This window comes from Ischnura elegans, chromosome 1, assembly GCF_921293095.1.
Source record: "Ischnura elegans chromosome 1, ioIscEleg1.1, whole genome shotgun sequence".
In the NCBI taxonomy this organism is placed as follows: domain Eukaryota; kingdom Metazoa; phylum Arthropoda; class Insecta; order Odonata; family Coenagrionidae; genus Ischnura; species Ischnura elegans.
The window spans coordinates 10,014,737-10,027,844 of record NC_060246.1 but is presented as its reverse complement, the minus strand read 5'-3'; the positions used below and the strand labels follow the sequence as shown (position 1 = coordinate 10,027,844).

General features: G+C 43.3%; 1 protein-coding gene across 3 annotated transcripts in view; it reads left to right on the top strand.

Annotated features, from left to right (window-relative positions):
• Positions 1 to 13,108, top strand: part of LOC124155332 (FYVE and coiled-coil domain-containing protein 1) — an 84,793-nt gene that overhangs the window by 56,339 nt on the left and 15,346 nt on the right. Inside the window, exons 1-6 of one of the 3 annotated variants that reach the window (XM_046529072.1) lie at positions 2,521 to 2,792; positions 4,411 to 4,492; positions 5,373 to 5,624; positions 6,517 to 6,759; positions 7,847 to 8,014; positions 9,459 to 12,641. In XM_046529072.1, coding sequence (XP_046385028.1) covers positions 5,400 to 5,624; positions 6,517 to 6,759; positions 7,847 to 8,014; positions 9,459 to 12,641 — 3,819 coding nt within the window. In that variant the 5' untranslated portion in view covers positions 2,521 to 2,792; positions 4,411 to 4,492; positions 5,373 to 5,399. Of the gene's footprint in view, positions 1 to 2,520; positions 2,793 to 2,816; positions 3,191 to 4,410; positions 4,493 to 5,372; positions 5,625 to 6,516; positions 6,760 to 7,846; positions 8,015 to 9,458; positions 12,642 to 13,108 lie in introns of those variants that run through there. The other 2 variants (XM_046529081.1, XM_046529063.1) reach the window with 2 other exon arrangements.

The following is a 13,108-nucleotide window of genomic DNA, read 5'->3' as shown; positions in this document are numbered from 1 at the left end:
AAAAAATGGAAACTTGATCGTTGATTGCTCATTAAGTTCGACTTGCTGCTAGGTCTACACTCACCTATTCAGGCGCTTTTTCATAGCTTTTGCAAGGATTGAAGGTATTCCACAGTTACGGGTCCATTCAGGTGGGGTAGTAGAAACATTCATGTGGGCAGTGGCCCTCCAAAGGTTCTATTCTCTTTACTCTATCAGTAAGTGAGACTTACTCCCGTCAGTCCAGCTCCAGGGGTCATTGGAACGAACATGCCTTTCCTCCACGATAAGGTGTCGTAATAATAATGTGTACTAATGGCTACTTAAACCTTATCTGTCATTAAACAATTTACTTGGAAATAGCCTCGGTCAGTCTGACCTGATCGGGAAACTCAGATTATATACGTTCATTTGATGGTTCGGAAACTACATTTCCGTCGAAAATTATTTTTTTCTACTTACGTTTCGTCACTCACATCCCGAAGGGAAAGGATGTATCAGTAGTTGTAGCTTGTCAAAGTACGCAAATAATGCAGCGATTAGTGGAAAAGAAAATTAACGTCATTGGTTATCTCTTTCATTAAATCGCCCTGTTAGACTTAAAAAAATATGCAATTTAACTGGGTGTCCGTTTACCTGGAAAAATAAGAAAACTTGGGGTACTCAGGGGAATACGGTCTTCTGGAAAAACTCGGGGAAAACCCAGGGAATTTGGCGACAGCGTCCTGGAAGAATGTGTATGTGTTTAACGCATATTGCGTCCGACGGAAACCGACCCAATACGTTCATTCCTCATGACACATCCAGAGAGCACCCTAAGCGAACCAAAAGATAACTTGAATTAAACTTTTTGCTCTAATTTCGTCAGGAATGGAAATCTGTGAAGATAGTTAATTATTAGATGTTATTCATTTATTCGCATTCTTACAGCTCATATTTGAAAACTAGTTTGCAGAACTGTTTGTGTACTGTATTCCAGCTATAGATCTCTCTGCAGTTTGGTGTTAAATCCATTGTAATACTGAGAAAATTTAAAGTTGACATTTTTCAGAGTGTAGATTGTCCTCCATGGCATCATTTGTAAAGATCAGGTTAGTGGGATAATGCCTGTGCTGTTTTTTATTCCTATTGTGTTAATATGTGAGATGGACTTTTATGCATGCTGATGGTTTATTTAACCTCGTGGGATTAGGGTCACTTGTATGTGTAAACAGATGTCTATCTGCTGTTAAGCACACCATTACAGTGACTTGAAAATTATTCCTGTGGTCTGTAATTTACACCCATGAGCGATATTACGCCAGGAATTCTTATGTTTAGGACTGGATATCATCTTGGGAAACAAAGGAATTCCCTAGGAAAACCCGGACATCTCAGTAAATTTTTAATTTTTTACACTGTGGACGCCTTGTAAAAAATATTGAATTACGGTTTTCCCTGCGAGAAATTTTATTGAAACCTCGAACGCAACCGAAGAACCCGCGTATCTGGGTTGTTTGTTCATTGATGAAGTTAAATGAAGCAACTTTCTGACGAATATCCTTTTAAGAGACTTAAAAAAACAATTGCGACTTAGTAGGCGACCTTTTTTTGTAAAATGAAGGACTGTTTCTTCGCTATACTAATGGCTTCTTAAACCTAATCTACCATTAAACAATTGCTTGGAAATAGGCTCGGTCACTCTGATCTAATCGGAGAACTCTGGTTATACGTTCATTTGATGGTTCGGAAACTAGATTTCCAACGAAAATTAATTTTGTATACTTACGTTCCGTCACTCACTTGTTTATTAAAAATTTCAGGTCTAGATCGTTTCCGTCTATCTGAAAAGTTTGTGACCTCATCGGAATTTTCTTTAAGCACCTGACTATGTCTGCGACTTCAGGAATCTAATTCGGTGGTGACAAACTGAGTGGGCCAAGTTTTTCCTCGTTTTTTTCCGGTTACTGGTAGGCGTCATAGTAGAAAAATTGACAAGCAACGGCGCAACGTTGATTCAGGACGGAAATAAGGGCTACAACAAGTTTTTCGCCGGTCGTTGCAAGAAGATGAAACACAATCTAGTGGTGTTAAGAAGGTGGTCCGCAAAATGCAAGTTTGTGATATCATCGGAGCATCTGAATTTTCTTTACGCACCGTGACTTTAGGAGTCTAATTCGGTGGTGAAAAACTGAGTGGGCCAAATTTTTCTTCGTTATTTCCGGTTACGCTACGTTACTATGGTACGCACGGTTACTATGTACGCGACACAGTCGAACAAGCGACAAGCAACGGCGCGTCGTTGATTCAGAACGGAAATGAGGGCTGCAGCAACCAGTTTTCACCTTACGACTAGTCTTTGCAAAAAGACGAAACACAATCTAGTGGCGGTGGTCCACGGACGGAATGCATCGCCGAATCCGATATATGAGTATCTCCGTCCGCTCGTCTCGTGCTCAAAGGGGGCACTGCGGGAGCGGGGCCAACAGAAGCACCCCCTCTTCCCTCCGCCCCCCCATTCATCCCCCCCCCCAGCTCCCGTGTCCTTCCTTCACCGCTGCATCGTTGGAGCGCGCAGTTGGAGAGGAGACGCCGTCGAGAAGAGAAGCAGACACAAAGAGAGAGGAAGGGTTGGATAGTGTGCCGTGGTGAGCAGGATTGTTCGTTCGCATGGGGGGAGGCCGATCGAGGAGTGAGCGGTGCGCCTTGCACCCGTGGACTTGAGACGCGCGACGATAGCGACGACCGCACCCCTGGACGAGGGGAGCGCAGCGAAGCAAATAGCCAGAGGGGCGCCCGACCCCTGGACTGAAGGAAACGTTCTCTTTCTGCCGGTACGCCCTCGCTGCGAGTGTGGCAAACACCCCGTCCTCCTCCTCCTACCCCTTCCACATCTCCCCTGCCTTGTGCCTCTTTGGGCGATTAGCTACCAAAGTCTCCTCCCCATGGATTATCCTCCGTATTTCGGATCAGTGTGGCTTTGTGGTGGATTGGTGCATGAGATTCCGGGAGCAACTGTTTCTGTGTGTTTGTGTGCTCCGAGAGATCCTGTTGATGCGTCGCAGTGCCTTGGTGGTGTTGTTGTCCTCGGAGCCTCAGAGGGATTTCAATTTGTTTGTGTAGTCGCCCCAATTCCTTGTCCTTACATTGAGCCTCGATTGCTCTTGGCGTCTCTACCTTTTTGAAGGTTTTTCCTGACACTTGATGGATACTGCCCTAATTTTGCTCTCAAGTGAGTGTGGTTGGAAGTTGATGGAGTGTTGCTACTTAGTGGAGAATGTTTTAGATATTTAAATCTTGAGGTATTTTTTCATCAATTTAGGGTGAAGGCTGCAATTGTTAGTATAAGAAATATAACTCTTAATAGCCTCATGTAAGTATGTCTCTCTTTTGAGTTAAAGTCCGAAATGAAAAGTCAATCTATTTCAGGGCTTCAAATTTATCCTCCTTATCAAACAGGCTAAAATTTTAAGCAATGCAAATGAACATGCTTGTTATATTGGTTAAAATTTTAAACCCTTAAGATGAAAAAAGAATCTGAAATGCTGGTAGCAGAATGGGGCAAATTTTTTATTTTGGACCAAAACTCATGAGGAAGAAATGTATTTAATAAATATAGCATTTTGCATGACAGCAATTGTTTGCTAGAGAACCTATCTATGTATTTTCGATAGGTACCCTCTTTTTGTGTGTATTGCATTCCATCTCCTGCAGTTGATCATTCTGATCTGGTTGGGTTACAACGGTGAACCTAGAACATTGAAAGGTTGTATTCCTATGAGGTTCTTGTTAAACCATGGCTCCTTTCCTTATAACCATCAAAATAATATTTGATTTAAATTTTAGATTAGTTAAGCCGGGATACCTTGGCTGTTTACCTATGGCTCTTCCCTAGAATTCAATTTGGAGGGCAACATATGTATTTTATTTTAATAGTGGATGGAATGTTAAGAAGTGATTAGTTTTTGCCATTGTGAGTGGAGGAAAAAGTGATTGCATGCTGTAGGATTTTGCTGGTATTCATGTATGCTTAACACCTTGTTGGCTTGCTGGAGAGATTTATTTACATAATTATATTCGAAAATATTCTTAGTGTCCCTGGTACATGCCAAAAACTTGATTCTGTGCTATCTATGAAACTAAAACTGCATTTGCTGTATGTGGAGTGCAATTATGTAATACTGCTCTTTGTCAAAGTTTTATTCTCAATAAGTTACATTAGCATTTTTGAGTTTCCATTTTTCATACTTTGATGCTCTGCCTTTACTCTATGAGCCTGAAATACTATTCCTTCTTATTTTTGTTGTGCTGAAGTATTTGCCTTTTATGTTTTTTGAAATTTAGCATTACATGAAAGTGTTTGTCTAACTCCATTCGAACCTCTGTTTTTATATATTTATATTTCTTAGTATTATTAAATTTATTTTTGTATTTCATTCTTGTACTTTTTAGGAAAGAGTTTGGGTCCCCGTTCAATTGGAAGGCTATTAGCCGAAGTGCTAGTATATCAAGTTTGGCAAGTTCATTATCAGCCGTGAGTACTTTTTACATTTTATTAGTAATTGTAGATGTTAGAAGAAAACAGGCATATGTGCATGTAAAAGCGAAAAATACAATTTAATCCATATTTGTAATACTACCATCCGAAATATTTTCAATCATCTTCGAAGGCTACTCGGATATCCCACCAGGTAATTGCTGGTTTGAATGGAAAACACCAGAGAAGACTCATTGCATTATATCCTAGGTTTTTCATTCAAATGTTGTTATGTAGCAAGTTTTTAGAAAAGTTATGTAGCCTTAAATATGCAAAGGGTATGTATTCTTGCCCTCATTCAGTCATTCATCCCCAATGTTGTGTACTTAGAAGGGGTAACCTCTACACGGTAGAGCTCATTCAGTTCTGGCATTTGGCTTCATGGTAATTTCTCACCTTTCCCTGAATGATTTACCACGTACATATTTCTGAATTCAGTAATTTAGCAAATAGTGTTATGATTATGCTTTTTGGCTGCCATTGTATTATCATGCGTATGTTTGTCTCTTCAATTTTTTGTAGAAATAGCTACTGCTAAGATATTGATATTGATTTCAGTTAAATTTTGCTGGAATTTTTTTTCTTAATTATTTTTTTCTCCACAAAAACTCCTTCAACTACAGAGTATAGAAATAAGGCATTCGTTAGTGACTGCCTTGCAGTTGAAAATGGGATAAATTTTGAAATATTTTTGTGAAATCTTAAAGAGTTTTTACTTCACTTTGTGAAGTGAATCGTTTCCTCCAAATCTTCCGGTAGACCTTATTCATGGAATTTAGTGAAGAGAATTATAAACCTAGTCCATGTATCTTGAATCCTCTTCAATGAATTCCCTTATATTTGATGATACGTATGATCTCCCTTGTATGTGACTCAGGTGGATAACTTAAACAGTTTGAGGGCCATGGGCGCCATGGGGAGCGTCCAGGAGGGCTCGGAAGGTGGCGGCAGTGGTGGTGGTGGTGATGGGGGTGGGGAAGGAGGAGGGGGAGGGGCAGGAGGGAGGGGCGATGCATCTCGGGAGAGTAGTGATCGTCGGGAGGAGAGCGTGGAGAAGGACGAGTGGTGGATGACGGAGCAGGAAATGCCGCAAGCCGACTCATCCCACTGCATTGAAGCTGAGGCACACGTGAGTCTTCTTTACGTCAAGCACCTCCACACGCAGACAAATATATTGTATTGTATAATCGTTTGTAGAATTATAAGGTGTGAAAGGTTTATAAATACTATTCCTAGTCACATGAACTCTCCTGGATACTCTTGAGCTTTCTGTTGGATCAATTACTTTCCCTTTTTTATTTGTAGATCTCTTTGTGTACAAACTTCCAGGCATTACATTTTGGAGAGTATCTTTTAAAGAAAAGTTATCACTTGCCAAAAAATTTAAAGTTTTTTTTCTCACCGAAGCACAGTTGATGATTCTGTGAATTTTATGCTTAATATAGTTAATCGGTGAACAGGGTAAATGAACTGGAGTGAAACTTATAACAATCACGCAAGTGACGGAACACTGCCTATAACGTGGTGAGTTTTCTGTCCCCAGGACTTTCCTGTGATCTCTAATTGTTGTTTCCTTGCATAAAACTAGTTTGGATGATTCAAAATCCCTGTATTACAAACTAGTTTTTGGTCTTTTGTGGAATTATTTCTTCTGTTATGAAGAAATGGAGGTTATCTTTACCACAGCACTATTCTTTACCTTATAATCAGTTGTTCTCATGTGAGACCACAGAGTTCTACGATCTTAAAATCCTTTTATTGGTGTTAGATGGAAAGAGTGGGACGATGGTTAATCGTTATGGATCTTTTCTTTAAATAAAGACGATTTACAGGATTTTAGTCGGCAATCCTGTTGTTTTTTTGGCAAAATCCTTTATTATGGATATAACAAAATCCCACTTCTAACAAAATATCACGATGGACTTCTGAAATTCAATATAAGCAAGTTTAATTGTCTGTTGTTTGCAAGTCTTGTATGTTTAATGAATATCTTTATTGTGTATTTTATTTTGTGGTTGCAGTCTTGGGTTGAGGAGAGTGAGAGGCGCGTGGTGGAGGCGGAGGCGCAGCTGCGCAGGGTGAAGGAGGACATGGAGAGGCAGGAGGGGGAGTGGCGCACGAGGGAGGGGGAGTGGGAGGAGAAGGAGCGGCTGTGGCGCAGGGAGCGGGAGGAGCGCGACGAGCAGATTGACGAACTCAGGAGCGGGGAGGAGGGGCGGAGGGCCGAGGTGGACGTGCTCAGGGCCAGGATCCTCGAACTGGAGGTGAGGCAGGCGGCGAGGGAGGAGAAAAAGGCCTCGAGTTCATACCAATTACAGTGTTTAATGTACAGCACACTTCCGATTATCCTAATGGGCTAATGATGGGGAGAGACGGCACAAATAATTGGAAAACACAGATTATAAACCAATCTTTCACTTAAATGCCTTGCAATGTTCTTAATTTATGTCAAACAAACGATACATTATTATTTATGCAGTTATTCTGTTATTTTAGAGTGCTTCCCGGACTCATTGAGAGCTTTCTTCACCTGTTCACGATCTTTTTAGCAGCGATAACATGGTTCACTTGTATTATTAATGCTCCTTGTAAGGCCTGGTTTCGAAAACCACACTTCCGTGGCAGTGTGATCACGGACACAGAAAAGTGGTTTGCACGAATGCTTCAAAACCATTGCTCGACGTCGGAAACTACACTGTCAGGCACCAAGCCACGTAGTTGCGTCTCGCACAAGTTGCTCGACTTGCAACTGCTGCGGGACGTGTATCCATGATATTGGAGCACGGTCGCTCACTGCGAGGCTCGGAAAACAGGAACACGCTGCTCCCATGAATGCAGCCAGCGCATGATCGCTTCCGTTTTATGAAGGGGATTCTAAGAGAAATAATAATTCCGGTATATCCTAGCATTAATGCCGTAATTCCGATGATTTTGCGTCCGATTTCATTTTTTTATAAAGATTGTGGAAAACATTGAGCGAGGGTGAAAATCTTGCATGGATAATCCGCAACACGGATAAACCGAAGCCGGATAATCGGGAGTCTGCTGTATTTCAAATCCTGCCACATGAACGGTAGTGAATTATACACAAATTCCCATGAGAAAAAATTCCCCTTGGACCGGAAATCTAACCACTGACCTTTTGCTATCCATGCCACTGCGCAGATCACAACGCTATCCAAGTTTTTAAAATTGCCGTGGGAATCCAAGAACCTGGATACCGTAGTGGTCTGCTCACTTTCCATAAAACCTTTAGTAGTTAATTCAAGATTTACAAATATTCATGGGTAATTAATTGTACGAAATGGATGTAACGGGAAATAATAATGTTTTAAATGTATTTACTCCAAGGTGGGGAAGGTGATTGGAGAGGAGCCAGTTGCTGGTGTTTCCATTGGCGTCCAAGCGACAGAAGGCGCAGAGGAGGAAGAGAGGCTGAGGGGGAGGGTGGAGGAGGTGGAGGCGCAGCTGGAGGAGATGCGCAACGAGAACGCAAGACTCAAAGAGGAGCTAGAACATGTAAGCAATTTTAAAATGATATCTATGTAGCAGTTTGAGTGATCATTGATGTAGAAGTGGCAAAATTTTTTAAGGGAATTTGGTTATTATTGAATGTTTTAGTGATAAAAATGCAAATAAGTGGGATGACAATACAACAGTGTTTTAGGTGGCTAAACGCTTGCTAAGTATAAAAATTTCTCCGCAATCAATGCAAGAGATAACTCTCATCATTGCTTATATATCACCTTGGAATTTTTCATGGAACGCCAACATCGAATGAAAAATTAACTCCTTCACACATAAATAAGAAAAAAGTTTGATTGTATAAAGAAAGGAAGGAACGAGCATAGAAGATAGGGAATATGGGAGGACCAATGTTGGTATTTTGTTGGGTGTACCCACTACCATGACATTGCTTCCTCTGTGTCAAGTAAAGGTGTCTATGGCTGTGTCCATGCTATTATGGTGTGCTAAGGAGTATTTGATGGCTATATTTAATGTCTCACTCATTGTTTTACCCCATACATTGTTTCCTTGATATTTTGACCTTTAAATGCATCAGTATCGAAAGAATTCTTTCATTAGCCCCAAAGTTTATTTTTTATTTATTAAAAGTTTTTTTTAAATAAGTATTATACATAATTATTTAGAATTTTAACATTTATGGCCTCTTAAGCAATCAGTTCTTTATAGTTCATATTGACTATGGGAAAATCCTTGCAAAGCTTCAACGTCATCATCATGAATAATAGCTATAAAAATGATATACTATTTTTGAAGAAATTTTAGCAATTGATGACTGGGAGGTGTAAATCTTGCAGGCGTTCCATCTTGAAACCTAGATTTCAAGTTTGGATTTTCATTTTAATGTGTATCTCTGAATGAATATGGGATATCTGAGCAAAAGATGAGTAAGTATATATGTAAGTTTGGCCAATGCCCTTTTTCCGAACTGACGGCGGCTGACCTTGAGCGTGCTTGAAACCCACCCACTCTTTTCGCCAATCACAGAAGAGCGACAGGAGAAAGTGTGTAGGAGCCCGTAGTCTCTCTCCAAACTCTTTGCAGTGCAGATCACTCTCCAGCCAGCGGTGTTGCCAAACTGAATCCGTGGAGATCGCACAGCGTTAGTCTGAGAATCTTCCGATGCCCCCCAAAAGCACCGTTATTCCAAAGGCTGGCAATGCCATTTTAATGAAACAATTTTTTGGCAAAAGTTGTTTCATTTAATTGGAGGTCAATATAGGTCATCTCTATCCTTATCAACTGTGGTTGGAGTATATTTTATGAATTATTAGCTCATATCTGTTGAATAATGATTATGTTTTATGATTAAGTTTATTTAATAGTGAGAAAGTTTTGTGTGTGCAACTTTTGTTAAACATGAAGACGTATTGTTTATTCTGAATGATAACTAAGTTTTGGGTTTTTTCGTGTATGTCCCAAATTTTCTTGACTACAGATGAGAAATGCCAGTAAGAAGACGGACATAAAAAGTTCATCTGGTGTTGAAGAGTCACAGCAAACGGAGCAAACAGATGCATGTGATTTCAAACTCATAACTGCTTCCTCAAAGAGTGATGATGATTTACGTAAGGAATATGAAAGCCAGATTCAAAGCATTCGAGAACTGCGTGGAGTGTATGAAGAGAGGATGAAGACATCTGAAGTACAGAATCAGAAGTTGAGGGAGGCCGTCTCGGACAAGACCCGTCGCCTTGAGCTGAGTCAGCGCAGGTGTTCCGAGTTGCGATCCCACGCAGGGGAATTGGAGGCGCTGCTTGGCGAGCAGGAGAGCGTGGCCAAGGGGCTGCAGGTGCGCCTCTCTGCCTCGCTCGAAGAAGGCCGTGGCCTGGCCATGCAGTTGGCCATGGTGAACCGCCTCTTTGGCCGGCTAGGGGACACGGCAGAGCTCGATTTTGAGCGATTGCGCCTGCTCCAGAACTCAAATGAAGATGGCAGTGGGAGTGAAGGGGCAGGCGCCTGTGGCGGAGACCAGGAGGTTGATAAGGCAGCCAAGAAGAAGGCTGAGGACCTGAAGGAGATAGCGGCCAGTCTGCCCAAGGTGTGGCATCTGCTGGTGGAGCTGCTTGGAGAGGAGCAGAAGGAGGAGGAGGCAGAGGAGGAGGAGGCGAGGAAGTCGTCATCCACCGATGGGTGCTTTGACAGCGTCCCCACGCCGTACGGCCCAAAACTCGTCATCAGCGTCAGTCGCACGTTCATTCGCCTGAAAGATCTCATTCTCGAGAAAAAATCGCTGCAGAGTGAACTTGGTAGGATAAGAGATCTTAATGGGCGATTGGAGTCAAAGCTGAAGCAGCAAGAAAGGAGACTTGCTACCGTCAAGGTGGAACTCAAGAGGACGTGGAGCCTTGTGTCCAAGATGCGGGCCCAACACAGGCAGCTGCACTCGTCAGAGCAGGTGCTGCGCTACGAGCTGCAGCAGAAGAGAAAACTTCTGGGTGAGCTCAAGCATGAGCTTGAGTACTGCCGAGAGAAGTGGGATTTGGCTCGCCTGAAGAATTCCCAATCTGAGAAGGAGTGGCAGTTGCTGAAGCAGGAATTTCGGGCTAGGAGGTCAGGCAATGGAGATGGAAGGCACGACTCCACCGAGATGAATTCTCCTGAAAGTGGATTCTCTGATGGGAGGGGTGAGGATGAAGAGGAGGAGGACTTGGGAGATGTTGGAGGCAGCGTGACTGAGTTTTCTGAAGGAGAAAGGGTAGTAGTTGTGCCTGAGGTTGGGGTAGAAAACGAAGGTGTTCCACTTGGTCCAGTGATCACATCTGTTCAGCAAGCTGAGGAGACGCAAGTATCCATTGTTGGAGATGAAAACTCAAGCTCGGTGGTTAGTGATGAGTGTGGCGTTCAGGTGGTGAATCTTGATATCTTGGCCGAAGGTGCTGAGAAACAGATAGGCATTGCATACCCTGAAGACACTCTCATGGTTAATGGTGGGGATGCTGTTGACTGCCGAGTTGATTCCCCTTTTGTTCCAGCATCCAGTGATGATTTATTGCCCTCAAGTAGTTCATCAGGATTACAGCAAACCCCTGCACCGCAATCAGAGGACAATGCTTCCCCAGCAGCTGCAAGTACGGCTGAAAGAAGCATGGAAGAGCGTCTGCAAGCTAGGGCTGAAAGGCTCCGTCGCCTGGAGGAACAGTGCAGTCAACTCTTCAAGAAGGTGACTCGAACAACCAATAGGAGTGCTGAGCTGTCCTCTCGTCTTGAGGAATTGCACGAGCAGTACGGGGAGCAGGGAAGTGGGAGCACAGGTGAGGGTGGTCAGGGCAGCCCGGTGCTAGCGGACACAGAGACTGGTGAGGCAGTGCACACGAGTGCTAGTTTGAGTGCATTGTCTCCGAGTTCAACTCCTGTTCCTCTTCCTATGGTGTGCTCTTCTCCCCAGCCACCACCAGTGCCCCCACCACTACCCTCTGTGCTTCCTGTGGTGCGAATTCCCTCCGTCATTGACTGCAATCCCCCCTCTGGGTCAAATCCCAGTGATCAATTAGACTCCTCATTGGTTGAAGAAGCATCAGCAGTATCAACATCAGGTGACAGTGTTGAAGTCGTGCAGGGTGATAAGTGTGAAACAAGTGTCTCAAACTCTATGCCTGTGGAAAATCTGGCTGCTTCGGATGGAGAGCCATCTCCTATGGCCACATCAAGCCAAGTGGCAGAATCAAATGCATTCTCAGTGACTCCGGAACCCAAGGATGTCTCGGCAATGCTTGTAGTTTCTGATGGTGAAAATGAACCAAGTCCTTCATCCACTCATATTGTTGATGGAGATGAAAGTGTTAATGCAGTGTTATCAGCCCCAGAGAATGTAGAGGGAGAAATTCAAGATCCACCACCTGCATCCAATTTGTCAGATGCAAGGGTGAGTGGACCATCAGTCCCTTTACAACCAAGCATGGGTGGTGATGCACAAAGTGAGGAAGCACATGGTATTCCAGTTGCTGTGAGTGCCCCGTCCACCCAAAGCGTGCTGCCCAGCGAGATCGTATTTGGTGGAATACTGGAGGAGGAAGAGGAGGACGAGGAAGGGGGGCTGATGGTGATCGGAGTGGAGGATGACCTCGGAGAGGAGTTGGATGAAGACTTGAACTTGGACTCGTTGGAGGCCTCGATGGGAGGAGAGGAAAGTGACGATTCGGAAGACAACGCAATGGAGGAGGGAGAAGAGGAGGAGGAGGATGATGATCAGGCTTACATTACTCGGATGACTTCGACCATCTACGGCCTCCATCACGGGCCTCTCTTTGATGACGGAAGGGGCAGCTCTGCTTCCGAGGAAGAGGAGGAAGGCATCTTGCCTGAAGACGATGATCGACGTGACGAAGACGATGATGACGATGAAGACGATGACCTGGACGAAGAAGGTCTGTCAGGCAGTGCTGTCACGAACGGCTCCATTAGGGTGGCCAGCCTGTTGCTGCAGCAGTTTCCCAAGAGGATGGACATCCTGCGACGCGAGCGCCACTCGTTGGAGCAGAGAGTGGAGGAGGCTGAGGCGGCGCTTGGAAGGGCAGTGGCCAGGACGTCTGCGGCTGAGCAGAGGTCTCGGGCGCTCGAGAGGGGACTTGCGCAAGCACAGGAACGCCTCAGGGTCCTGGAATTGGAAGTAGCTGTGGAGGTAGATGGCTTGGACTGGTTTTCTTCTTGCTGTTTGTGATGAATTTTATGCGGCATTTGTGTCTTGGCAATGTGGTTTGGTATGATCTAACACAACTGTGACTAACTGAGGTGTAGCAATACTTTTTCAGTCTTGCTACTTGAAAGTGAGAGTTTTTGTTGTGTGCTATAACTTCTAGTAATTTCTGTAGAATGAGGATGCTAGTGTATCCTCTCTTTTTTGAATGGAGTTGTGATTGTGTAAATTTGAAATGGTTCTGTTTTAATAATGCAATCTCTTCATTTTAGGCAAACAATGATAGTAGTCTTATTTTTCAAGAAAGCCATGTAACCTTGAGATACTTAATCTGTTCCCTTATACTAACTGCATCTATTTTTTCTATTTAAAAGTGAACCTGATGCAAAAGAATAGCATTATTATTCTCAAGGATATCAAATATATTTGTGCATGTATCTGAAGAGTCTGAT